Raw genomic sequence first — 13,353 nt, 5'->3', positions numbered from 1 at the left:
GAATATACCTAAAAGGGCAGCCACAGTAAAATATATTACAATTAAACAGGTTTGAGTGTGGAACATGTTAGGCGGAATTTGATGTGTCCATAAAAGGAGCCACATTATACGGAGGATTCATTGTATTTTAGAAGTCAGTTTACTAATGAAAATTTGAGCAGGTGTATATTATTCTCAAGATCTTCCGACAGAATGCGCCTTTGGTTTTCTTTTTTGTTACAATGTGGATGCCATGACATTTGTCATGAACTCGTGGACATGTCTTTCACTCACCACATTATACATCTACATCTAGATCTGCATGGAGACTTTGCAATTCATTGTTAAGTGCCTGGCAGAGGGTCCATCGAAACACCTTCACAATAATTTCCTATTATTCCCCTGTCAAACACCTGTATCTTTCCGTGCAAGCTCTGATTTGATCGTTTCTCCCTATGTAGATAGGGTGCAGCAAATAATTTTCGCATCCGGAGGCGGAAGTTGGTGGGTGAAATTTCGTGAGAAGAGCCTGCCGAAACGAGAAACGAAAAATGTCCACCCAAAATTCTGTATCATATCCGTGCCACTCCCTCGCCCATTTCTCAATAATACAAAACGTGCTGCTCTCCTTTGAATTCTCGATGTAAAACGTTCATCTAATCTGGTAAGAATTTAACACCGCGCAGCAGCACTCCAGAAGAGGACGGACAAGCATAGTGTAGGACGTACTTTTAATAGATCCGTTCCATCTTCTGCGTGTTGTGTCAGTTAATCACAGTCTTCGCTTTCCCGACAATATGTTCTAAGCAAACATATCTGAAAATAACATGAAGTTTTAACATTAAGTGATATGCTAATGTTAAAACTTCATGTTACTTTCAGCTTGTAATTACTATCCCTGTAACCTATTTCTACGCGTTATGCCTGCATTGATTGACTACTTATTTCGAACGTATTTTGGTGTGCCTCCCCTTCGTATTTAAATAATTTAATATCAAAGATACATTTCACTCTGCAACACTCGTATTGAGTTAGATGTCTTTCCAAACGTGTTTACTATGTGCAGCAATGAGAAGCAATTGTTGCCTGACCATGGAGTTTCAGAGTCTTGTTCATAATTCCCTAATTGTTCAATGAAGATGTTTCGTTAATGAGATAGGAGAGTTACCAACTAACCTCGAGGAGTGGTGTTGTATCGAAGAGGCCGGCTGGTATTTGTCGTATGTTGTTGTGGGAGAGTTGAACCTTACGCAGCTCCGGCGTCGCAGTGAAAGCAGTGGCCGAAACATTGGTGATGTGGCTGCGGTCAGCATCCAGGTACCGCAACTCCGGCATGTGCACCACGACCTTGGCATCCAGTTCGGGTACGATGTTACCGGAAAATTCCAAGATTGTCGTATCTTTCGGCACGCACGATGGAACTTCCAGTAGGTCCATGTTGGCACAGTCTGCAATGGTCCGATCATCGACGGCACTTAACTTGCACGGGCACGTCAGTGTTGCTGACGTAGCTGTCATCATCATCACTAGGCAGACGAGCACCTTCTGCAACCAACAAATAACATGAAGATTTGTTGTACAGAATACGCAAAATGATCATGACAGGTCAACGTAGGCACAATGGACAAAAAATCTGTCACCGGACGTGTCGTGTAACTATACTCCTGTCCTTAATAATGGCTTCAGTTTGGAAGGAAGACCAAAGTTCCTAAAAGTATGCCGTATATATCTTAAAGCTCCAACTGTTGATTAGATCCCGTAGAGATACCAGATCGCGGGGATGTTGACTCACATACATCTACACCATACTCCGCAAGCAATCAAACCATGTGTGACGGAGGGTATTTATGGTAACAGTAACTGATTCCCTCATACACTTTTCCACTCGCGAATGGCAAGTGGGAAGAATGATTGTCGCTAAGCTTGTGTATTTGCTGTAATTTCTGGAATTTTCTCGTCGTGGTTGTTATGTGAGACGCATGTGGGAGGAAATAGTATGTTTTCCGACACTTCCCGGAAAATGCCAATAGTAAACCTCTAAGTGATGCACAGCGCCTGTCTTATAACGTCTGCTAATGCAATTTGTCAAGCATCTTCATAACGCTTTCGCGCCGACTAAACGATGCAGTGATGAAACGCGCTGCTCTTCGACAAATCTTCTCTATCTCTTCTGTAGTATTACCTGTTAAGGATCCCATGTTGGTGAGCTCTAACCAAGAATCGTTCTTAAACGACATCATGCTCGCCGTTACTGTAAGAATTATTTATATCACTATTGCAATTTTCGGCCTTTGTGCAATTTCCAAGTGGTGCTACACAAGGTTTTTCCTCAGCACATGTCAGACTTTAAAATCTTCCAACATGTATACATATTGTCGTGAAAACCTGGTCTTTTCACTGTAGAAATACAGTAGATGTCCTTCGTGGAGGACTTACATTTCCTTGAAATTCTTCCAATGAATCTCAGTCTTAGATATGCTTTTCGTAATGTTTTTTATGTGGTCGTTCCGCTTAAGGCCACTGAGGATAGTTACTCCTAGACATTTTGCAATAGATATACATTCCAGCAGTTTCTCATCAGTAGTGTAGCTGTACGATAATGGCTTTCTTTTCCCGTGCGAGCGCAATATGTTATATTTATTTACGTTCAGGGCCAACCGCCAAAGCCCGCGCCATTGATCAGTCTTCAGTAGATCATTCTGCAAACAGATACTGTCTTGTCTCATTGCTACTGCCGAATCATCTGCGAGCAGTCTTAACCCTTTGCCTACCATCGGGCCTCAGGAGCCCGTCCGTGATGTTTAATATTTTCTCTGTTAGTAACTATACGTTTCATTTTAATGAAATTTTATGACTTTTCTTAAAATGTCAAGTTAGTCATAATTTTGAAAAAAAAAATTATACGAATTTACCTACGCTTGTGTGAGCCTCGCAGTCCCAGGCGATTAAAAGCAATGTTTCAACAACAAAATGTCTATGTACGCAGTGTGTGTCCGTCTTTGCCGTTGTAGACTTGCGCAGTTATTCTTTCAGTGTTGAATAGTTTTCCTTGTGATAGCACAAGCTTATTTTGGTGAATTATTTCATAAGAGTTGTCTGTAATGAAAACTGAAAATATTACTGAGAAGAGAACTATCACAGGAGGAGACAGGGGAATTGTTGGAGCAGTCTCCTGATTCTGAAAACCCACCTAGTGAATAAGAATCTTCCAGTGATGATAATGAGATAGATGTCGCTGCAAACTCTGAACTACGGGAAGATGATGCTCATGAAAAATTACTTTACGAAGGTGTACAAGAACAGTTTTTGCAAATTATGTTGACTGTGGCTTATTGTTTCCTCGTGATGGGAATGAAACACAGGGTAGACATCCTGAAGCTATAATTTCTGGTAGACTGAGCAAAAAGGATGTAATGGAAGAAGAGCAGAGACCTTCAAATTATTAGATAAGGAACGGTAATAATGAAGAACCTTGTTTTACGTTGTTCGGTAGTGTACCCCTCATTGACAAAGTGTATATGTGGACCAACAAAGAAGGTCGATCGTTTACGAGGACTGGGTGCATATACATATGGAAGGAATGGAAAAGTTTCTTAGTGTTGTCATCCTAACTGGAGTTTTCAAGTCAAGAAATGAAGAAATTGTTCAGCTTTGGAGTGATAGGAATGGCCGACCACTGTGAAATGAAATTATGTCTCGCAATCGTTTCCATGCTATTCTGAGGGTGCTGCGAATTGACAGCGCAGCAGCCCGACATGAACACAGGTCAAGTGATAGACTGAAACCAATCATAGAAGAGCTTCAGATGTGGGAAATTGCTCTCAGGCATGCCTATATTCCAGGGCGGTGCATGATTGTGGATGAACGTTGATCACATTTGGAGGTTTCTGTCCATTTCGACAATACAGCCCACCAAAACTTGGTAGATACGGAATAAAGCTGTGCAGTTTGTGGTATGCAACAGGCTACTGCTGGAAGATGAAAAGTGTATTTGGGGAAGGCAGAAGAAACCAGAACCGTGCGGCTTGGAGAGAATGTTGTGGAAACCCTAGCGACTGAACCTGAAAAGTCGGGATGTAATATCACCCATGACTAACTGTTTTTACATGTCTCGCTTAACCTCATTGTTGTCAAAAGCTCTGATACTAGAAGGCAATATCCGGAAAACAAGGGTGGCATTCCTGTCGTTTTTATTATACCTAAAGGGCGTGAAGTATGCTCTACGTTATTTGATTTTCTGCTATATTTGATGATAACCTCTTATGTTCCTAAGGAAAACAAAGTTGTTACCGTCCTTAGCTCCTTTCATGATGAACCAATGGTGTCATAATCAATTGAAGAATATACGTTGCAACAAAGGGCGACATTGACACCATGAATCAGAAGACGCTACGCTACAGTGTGACGATAAAAACAGGGCGCTGGCCATTGTTGATTTACTTCAGCATGATCGAAGCAGGTGTAATGAATGCGTATGTAATTTGCATGATGCTGGCTACCAATAAATAAACGAGGCGTCAGGGTTTCAGCATCAGTTTGGGAAAGCAGCTAGCAGGCGTGAAGAAATCAATGATTTCATTAGTGGCACCGAATCCAAAGAGGACAATGAAAGCACTATCTAAGAAAAGGAGAGCATTTGCATATTGTGTAGAGAAGACAGTTAGAAAAACTCATATTACACGCTGTAACTGCACCAAACGTGTACGCTAAGAACAGTCTGCTATTGTTGTATATCAAGCGCAAATTCGCGAAGTTTTTTATAGTGCAGACTTTAAACAAATAAAATTATCTTAGAAGTATTTTCACCATAAAAATAGTTTGCGCCGTAGATAGTCAAAATAGAGGAAATTAACTTCAGTTTAAGCATAACGGGCCTGAGAGACCTGGATCATAGTCCACGCTGTACATACGAGGGTTATTCGGAAAGTAAGGAACGATTGGTCACGAAATGGAAAATACAGTGAAAATCTGATGGAACTTCGCACAGATGCTTTGAGCACTGTGTCTAATACGCTTGTCTATCGCATCATGTCGCTCTTTCCAGGTCTGAGCTCACAGTGAGAACGTAAAGATGGCTAGAAATTAGCGTCTCCCATCAAGTATGAGGGCCTGGTGAAAGATTTCGCCTGAAACTATGCAATACACATGACAATTATCGACCGCACTCTGCAGGTGCAATGAAGATGCTCCTGCAGCGTTTCCGATGGGAAGTGTTTGATCACGCACAATACATCCCGTAATTGTCTACCCCTGAGATTCATCTCTGTTCAGATGAACCGCTGGCAAGAAGGCACTATTTTGACACAGACAACGAGCTGCAGTCCTGAGTAGAAAATTGTCGACAAGCACTGGCGGCTGTCTTCTGTAACGAGGGAACTGAAAAGTTGGTACAACGGTACGACATACCGGTTGATCAAAAGTCAGTATAACTTTGAAAACTTAATAAACCACGGAATAATGTAGATAGAGAGGTAAAAATTGACACACATGGTTGGAATGACATGGGGTTTTATTAGAACAAAAACAATTGCTAGACGCGTAAAAGATCTCTTGCGCGCGTCGTTTGGTTATGATCATGTGCTCAGCCGCCACTTTCGTCATGCTTGGCCTCCCAGGTCCCCAGACCTCAGTCTGTGCGATTATTGGCGTTGGGGTTACCTGAAGTCGCAAGTATATCGTGATCGACAGACATCTCAAGTGGTGCTGAAAGACAACATCCAACGCCAATGCCTCAACATAACTACGGACATGCTTTAAAGTGCTGTTCACAACAATGAGGAATGATGGTGGGCATATTGAGCATATCCTTAAAGAACACCATCTTTGCTTTGTCTTACTTTGTTATGCTAATTATTGCTGTTCTGATTAGATGAACCGCCATCTGTCGGACATTTTGTGAACTTCTGTATTTTTTTGGTTCTAATAAAACCCCATGTCATTCCAAGTATGTGTGTCAATTTGTACCTCTCTATCTACATTATTCCGTGATTTATTCAGTTTTCAAATTAATACTTACTATTTGATCACCCGGTATATCTAAGTCTGACTGTATAGAGAAGTAGTTGGAAGGCGTAGCTAGCCGTTACAAATAAAACAGTTTTGATTTTCACTGTGGTTTCCATGACAAGACCTATAGTTCCTTACTTTCCCAATAGCCCTCGTATTTTCTGGTAAGCGGAGGGTGAAAGAGCATCCGACGCTTTCTACTAGGTTTATACACACTGAAAACAATAGTGGTCCTATCACACTTCCTTGGGGTACACTGGAAATTACCCATCCATCTATCGATCTTGTTCCGTTAAGCGAAACGTGTTGAGTTCCAAGTCTCATCCGCTGTTCTACATGACCGCAGAAACATTCAACGAATCAGATGATTTAGCGGACCAGTCGAGCTGCTATGGAGTGCCCGAGTGATTGTGAAACCAGGAACGTATGTGGTTGTTACCAACATGGAAGACGAGACGGACGTGTTACTACATACTTATCGTGAAGATGTAGAAAAAGCTAGGTCTGTATGGCTTTACTTTACACAATCACTCCACTTTACGTTGTAATTAGAATTTTCAGTTATTACTACCACACATGTATTATGTTATTGTCTCGTTCTGAGAGAACTACAGTATCCTAACGACACGCCGCTGTGAAGGCTGGAGGTAGCTTGAAAAGCACATATGACACGACGCATGGTGCTCACAAAAGTTCTTTGGTGTCAAAAATAAAAAAAAGGTGATTTTACGGTGTGGGCAGCCACATCTTACCTGATACATTTTAAAGATACCTACAGGTATTCTTTGTTAAAAACTTCTAAGAATCCTTCTGCAAACCGCAATAGCTGTTGATAATCCTTTATTCCATGATCATGTAGTACAAGTTTTCGTGATACTGTACTTGCATCTTGCAGTGAAAAAATATACAAACGATAGTGTCGGAGGGACTTCCGCAACTGAGCATTATGGTGGAGTTACCGCTTCAGCACGACCGGTTTCGATCTCTTATATGTCCATCATCTGTTACCCAGAGCGCTGCAGTGCAACACTACAAGATGCGGTGCGTCACCAGCGAGCGAAAAGCACGAACTCCGAGTCCTGTACTGGTCCACCGCGGCCTCTGGGCCACAGCACAAAGTTATGACACCTGATGATGGACATATAAGAGCTCGAAATCGGTCGTGTTTTAAATAAAAGGAACCCTACAACTGAAGCGGTATTTTCAAACTCTGTGAAAAAGTAGAGCTAGTTTAAATTTAGATCGTTGAGACAGTACGGGGGTCTAATGTTGAATTAGCTATATTTTTTCATCTAAAGTTGCGACTACAGTATCGTAAAACGGTACTGTGTAATCTTAGAATAAAGGATTATCATCAGTTAACACAGTTTCCATAAATTTGTACAGAGTTTTAACCAAAAAAATTTACAGAAATCTTTGATGTTAAAAATGAACAACTTAAATCAAATCGGTTTCTGGAATTGTGACTGCTAACAAAAAAGAAGTGTATATTCTTCATATTGGTTATGGTCGCTAAAACTGCTACACAGTTTTCTTAAGCATTCCATGATATGTAATTTATATAAAAATGTGTTTTGACGTAATTTGATTGAGTTTATATGTTTAAAATCGACCGGAGAACTGAAACTGTAGTAATACAAAAAATGATACAAGTTGAGAAAGTTGTGAAAGCACGTTGTCATTTAGAAAATTCTTAGTGGGTGACTGTATCTACCATTTTCTAAGGCTTTCGTTGACGGATTGTAAATAATATCGTAAAATACAAAATTACGTACGCCACGCAAATAATTCCTGCACTGTAAGACTGCGATGGTGAAACATCATAAATGTAGTCTCAGACAGCATATCGTTTTATGCTACATTTTAAGTTATTTTCCGAGATGACATACGCGACAGTGTGTGATTTATACTCGGGAAACGGATGTGAGATAAGGATATAATCTGCTCCATTGTTCGGCAACATTGGGTCAGGCAGTTACACAACTGCAACTTCCTCATCTCCAGAGACACTGTATCCTAGCTCGAAGAGTATCATGGAAGGAAAGTCACACTTCCTGATGATAGCTACAGGCCAACTGTCAGTTCACAAAATGATACTGCACCTCGAACACCAGTTCGCACTGGAGGCGCGGGCACAGAGGGGGTACTAAAAGGAAAGAAGAAAGAAACAGAACTAAGATTTAACTGGGGAGAGGTAAGCAAGTTCTTCTACACATTGTGTTCCCTATCTCCTTCTTATGAGTAGAAACCTTTCCCTCAGCCCGCAGCTGTAAATGCACATCACAGTATCATTTCTACAGTGTGATTTCCTCCAAGTAGCATCATAAAGAAACGGGTATCGTCCAACACACCTCTGTCGCTAACACGATTTATGCTTAAACGGTGAGCTTCGCTCACACACAGCTCCCACCTCGCTCATGTTCAACAGTTATGTTCTTGCTGCTGGTTCGCCAAGGCACCGTAGACAGTTATACATCAATGCTGAAACAGATGTGCCACCTGACCGAAGACTCGTAATTTATGACAATTTCTACCGACTCACAGACAAACGAACACTTATAGAAGTCAAAATTGTCGTGAGGAGGGTTATGAGTGAAGCGTTCAATGAATGTGAAAGTAAAACTTTATCGACCAACCCGACAAAAAAAAAAAGTCATTAGAAGTTCTGGTCTCACGCTCAATCAGTGATCGGATATGAGCCATCTGTCCAGGTACTCTATGGCCGTAATGGCATTAAAACAAAGAATGGCATAGAAAAACTGTTTCGCAGAGGAAGACCGCACTGAAGTAACTCTTTTAAATCGTCTCACCAACGATGAATCGTCAGATGCGAAATACGTGACCAAAGGATAGGGAAGCAACTGAAATCACTCAATAAAGTCCACTGGATATGATGAGATACTTGCTTGATTCTATACAGAGTACGTGAAAGAACTTGCCCCTTTTCTAGCGGCAATGTACCGTAGGTCTCTAGAGGAGCGATTCGCTCCTAAGGATTGCTAAAAACCACATTTGTTTCCCGTTTTGAACAAGGGACGTCGAATAGCCGCACACAGCTGTAGGCCTCTATCTCTGACAGGTCTGTTGTATAATTTTGGAATATGTTGTAAGCTCGCGTATTCTGACCTTCCTGGAGCCCGAAAATGTCCTCTGGATCCACCGAAAACAACGATCGTTGAAACCACAATCGCTTTGTTCGTCCACTAGACGCAGTTGCAACTCTTAGGTAGATGCCATGTTCTTTAATGTCCGTAAGACATTCAACACAGTTACACACAGCAACCTAACGAACAAAATATTAGCGTAAAGAATATCAGATCAACCATGAGACTGCATTTATGATATAAGGTTTCACTTTAAACGGGCTACGGTCCGGCACTCAGTTTACGTATTCAGTTCTTGCCAGCCACCACATCCACAAGAGATGGGAAACTTCATACTCCACTTGGAGTCCAGTACTTGTAGTATTTGTAGATGACGACTGGTTAGGTTGGAGAAATACTGTGCATAAAATGCAAACAACAGCTCGGCTGAACACCGGGAAGCACACCATTGTTGCTAACTCGATAGAAGAAAAATATTGTCTCTTCGACAGAGAGATGAAGAGCTTGGTGTGCACCATCTACGAACCAAGTATATTGTGACTTGTGAGAGTTACCCAAATGGCACACAGCAAATGGAACACAAAATTTCTTGAAAGTTGTTGCTACCTGGGATTTGTCACGCGATCTACTGGGTGCAGATTCACAACATAATGATCAGTCCATCAGTATTTCTTAAAACGAGAGCACTAGCTACGTATTTCTTTCTCCTGTGGAGAATGTGATATGACAGGAGGAAATGGGCGGGACTGGGGAGGGTCAAGGGTCGAGGGAAGCAAAGGAGACTGGAGAGTGAAGAGGATGACTTACACTGACTTCTCACTAATTATTCCAGTACCTTTATGGCCAGAAAACCTGCCGACCTATCACTTGGGATATACAATGAGGTGACAAATGTATTGAGATACATCCCAATATGGTGTTAACACTCATTTCCCCCGTGGTCTAGGGGTAGCGTCTTTGATTCATAATCATAACGTCTTCGGTCCCGGGTTCGGTCCCCGCCATTGCCTAAATTTTGATAAATAATCAGCATTAGCGGCCGAAGATTTCCGGCATAAGAAGTCAGCCTCATTCTGCCAACGGCCTTGTTAAAGAGGGCGGAGGAGCGGATAGAGGTTTAGGGCACTCTCTTGTCCAAGGGATGGGAAATTGCCCTAAAGGCGGAAGAATCAGCAATGATCAACGACATGAGGATGCAGAAGGCAATGTAAACCACAGCATTAAATACACGTAACGTGTATCCACAGGACATGTGGCCCGTAATTGAAGAAGTGTCATGATGATCACTCCATTGGCAAAAGATTCCGGAATAGTCCCCCATTCGGATTTCCGGGAGGGGACTGCCAAGGGGGAGGTTCCCATGAGAAAAAGATTGAATAATCAACGAAAGAATAACGTTCTTCGAGTCGGGGCGTGGAATGTCAGAAGCTTGAAAGAGGTAGGGAAACTAGAAAATCTGAAAATGGAAATGCAAAGGCTCAATCAAGATATAGTAGGGGTCAGTGAAGTGAAGTGGAAGGAACACAAGGATTTCTGGTCACATGAGTATCGGGTAATATCAACAGCATCAGAAAATGGTATAACAGGTGTAGGATTCGTTATGAATAGGAAGGTAGGGCAGAGGGTGTGTTGCTGTGAACAGTTCAGTGACCGGGTTGTTCTAATCAGAATCGACAGCAGACCAACACCGACAACGATAGTTCAGGTATACATGCCGACGTCGCAAGCTGAAGATGAACAGATAGAGAAAGTGTACGAGGATATTGAAAGGGTAATGCAGTATGTAAATGGGGACGAAAATCTAATAGTCATGGGCGACTAGAATGCAGTTGTAGGGGAAGGAGCTAGAAGAGAAGGTTATAGGAGAATATGGGCTTGTGACAAGGAATGAAAGAGGAGAAAGACTAATTGAGTTCTGTAACAAGTTTCAGCTAGTAATAGCGAATACCCTGTTCAAGAATCACAAGAGGAGGAGGTATACTTGGAAAAGGCCGGGAGATACGGGAAGATTTCAATTAGATTACATCATGGTCAGACAGAGATTCCGAAATCAGATACTGGATTGTAAGGCGTACCCAGGAGCAGATATAGACTCAGATCACAATATAGTAGTGATGAAGAGTAGGCTGAAGTTTAAGACATTAGTCAGGAAGAATCAATACGCAAAGAAGTGGGATACGGAAGTACTAAGGAATGACGAGATACGTTTGAAGTTCTCTAACGCTATAGATACAGCAATAACGAATAGCACAGTTGGCAGTACAGTTGAAGACGAATGGACATCACTACAAAGGGCCATCACTGAAGTTGGGAAGGAAAACATAGGTACAAAGAAGGTAGTTGCGAAGAAACCATGGATAACAGAAGAAATACTTCAGTTGATTGACGAAAGGAGGAAGTACAGACATGTTCTGGGAAAATCAGGAATACAGAAATACAAGTCGCTGAGGAATGAAATAAATAGGAAGTGCAGGGAAGCTAAGACGAAATGGCTGCAGGAAAAATGTGAAGACATCGAAAAAGATATGATTGTCAGAAAGACAGACTCAGCATACAGGAAACTCAAAACAACCTTTGGTGACATTAAAACCAACGGTGGTAACATTAAGAGTGCAACGGGAATTCCACTGTTAAAGGAGAGAGCAGATAGGTGGAAAGAATACAATGAAAGCCCCTATGACGGTGAAGATTTGTCTGATGTGGTAGAAGAAGAAACAGGAGTCGATTTAGAAGAGATAGGGGATCCAGTACTAGAATCGGAATTTAAAAGAGCTTTAGAGGACTTACGGTCAAATAAGGCAGAAGGAATACATAACATTCCGTCAGAATTTCTAAAATAATTGGGGGAAGTGGCAGCAAAATGACTATTCACGTTGGTGTGTACAATATATGAGTCTGGCGACATACCATCTGACTTTCGGAAAAGCATCATCCACACAATTCGGAAGACGACAAGAGCTGACAAGTGCGAGAATTATCGCACAATCAGCTTAACAGCTCATGCATCGAAGCTACTTACATGAATAATATACAGAAGAATGGAAAAGGAAATTGAGAATGCGCTAGGTGACGATCAGTTTGGCTTTAGGAAAAGTAAAGGGACGAGAGAGGCAATTCTGACGTTACGGCTTATAATGGAAGCAAGGCTAAAGAAAAATCAAGACACTTTCATAGGATTTGTCGACCTGGAAAAAGCGTTCGACGATATAAAATGGTGCAAGCTGTTCGAGATTCTGGAAAAAAGTAGGGGTAAGCTATAGGGAGGGACGGGTCATATACAATATGTACAACAACCAAGAGGGAATAATAAGAGTGGACGATCAAGAACGAAGTGCTCGTATTAAGAAGGGTGTAAGACAAGGCTGTAGCCTTTCGCCCCTACTCTTCAATCTGTACATCGAGGAAGCAATGATGGAAATAAAGAAAGGTTCACGAGTGGAATTAAAATACAAGGTGAAAGGATATCAATGATACGATTCACTGATGACATTGCTATCCTGAGTGAAAGTGAAGAAGAATTAAATGATCTGCTGAACGGAATGAACAGTCTAATGAGTACACAGTATTGTTTGAGAGTAAATCGGAGAAAGACGAAGGTAATGAGAAGTAGTAGAAATGAGAACAGCGTGAAACTTAACATCAGGATTGATGGTCACGAAGTCAATGAATTTAAGGAATTTGTAACGACAACTGTAAATATAATAATTTTTTTCTTTATGAATTTCGATAGATTAGTGTGAACAATGTTTGATTTTATTTCTTTCTCTTTTCGTGTCATGTTAAAGAAACAGTGAGCAACTTTTGAAATGAATATTATTATTTATGTTGAATTTCAAATAATGTGGTAATTAAAGGGAAGTGTATTTAATGTTAAAACTATTGTAAGATGTGAAAATTGTAATTTAAACACTTGGTCCATACGTAGGTAATGCAGTAGGATATGTGTAGTAGAAAACTTGTGGTGAATACCCTACCTATAGGGGAGCGGGAAAAGGTGGAGGCAGGCGAGCGCGGGAAAACGCACACTGGGCGCGGTTCGGCGCAACGGGCTCAAGTAGTCAGTCGGAGGCGCGCAACAGTAAGAGTCGGAGTTGTGAATCGGTCCGAGGAACACGTACTGTACCGAGGAGGCTACCCAGGATAAGTGGATTCCATTGAGCCTCGGATGCACCGATTCCGACGAATACTTGGCATGGCTATGTTCTGAGGCACAAAGTTGGAAAGATTACGGCGCTAAGAAGAAGGAAAGTGCCTATGTAGTGTG

At 41.6% G+C, this 13,353-nt stretch overlaps 1 protein-coding gene across 1 annotated transcript in view; it reads right to left on the bottom strand.

The window, feature by feature from the left end:
- Positions 1-13,353, bottom strand: part of LOC126263637 (platelet glycoprotein V-like) — a 60,749-nt gene that overhangs the window by 22,425 nt on the left and 24,971 nt on the right. Inside the window, exon 2 of the mRNA XM_049960732.1 lies at positions 1,156-1,524. Coding sequence (XP_049816689.1) covers positions 1,156-1,524 — 369 coding nt within the window. The remainder of the gene's footprint in view (positions 1-1,155; positions 1,525-13,353) is intronic.

This window comes from Schistocerca nitens, chromosome 1 (genome assembly GCF_023898315.1).
Source record: "Schistocerca nitens isolate TAMUIC-IGC-003100 chromosome 1, iqSchNite1.1, whole genome shotgun sequence".
In the NCBI taxonomy this organism is placed as follows: domain Eukaryota; kingdom Metazoa; phylum Arthropoda; class Insecta; order Orthoptera; family Acrididae; genus Schistocerca; species Schistocerca nitens.
Note: the sequence above shows the minus strand (reverse complement) of the source record. Positions and strands in the feature narration are given on the sequence as shown.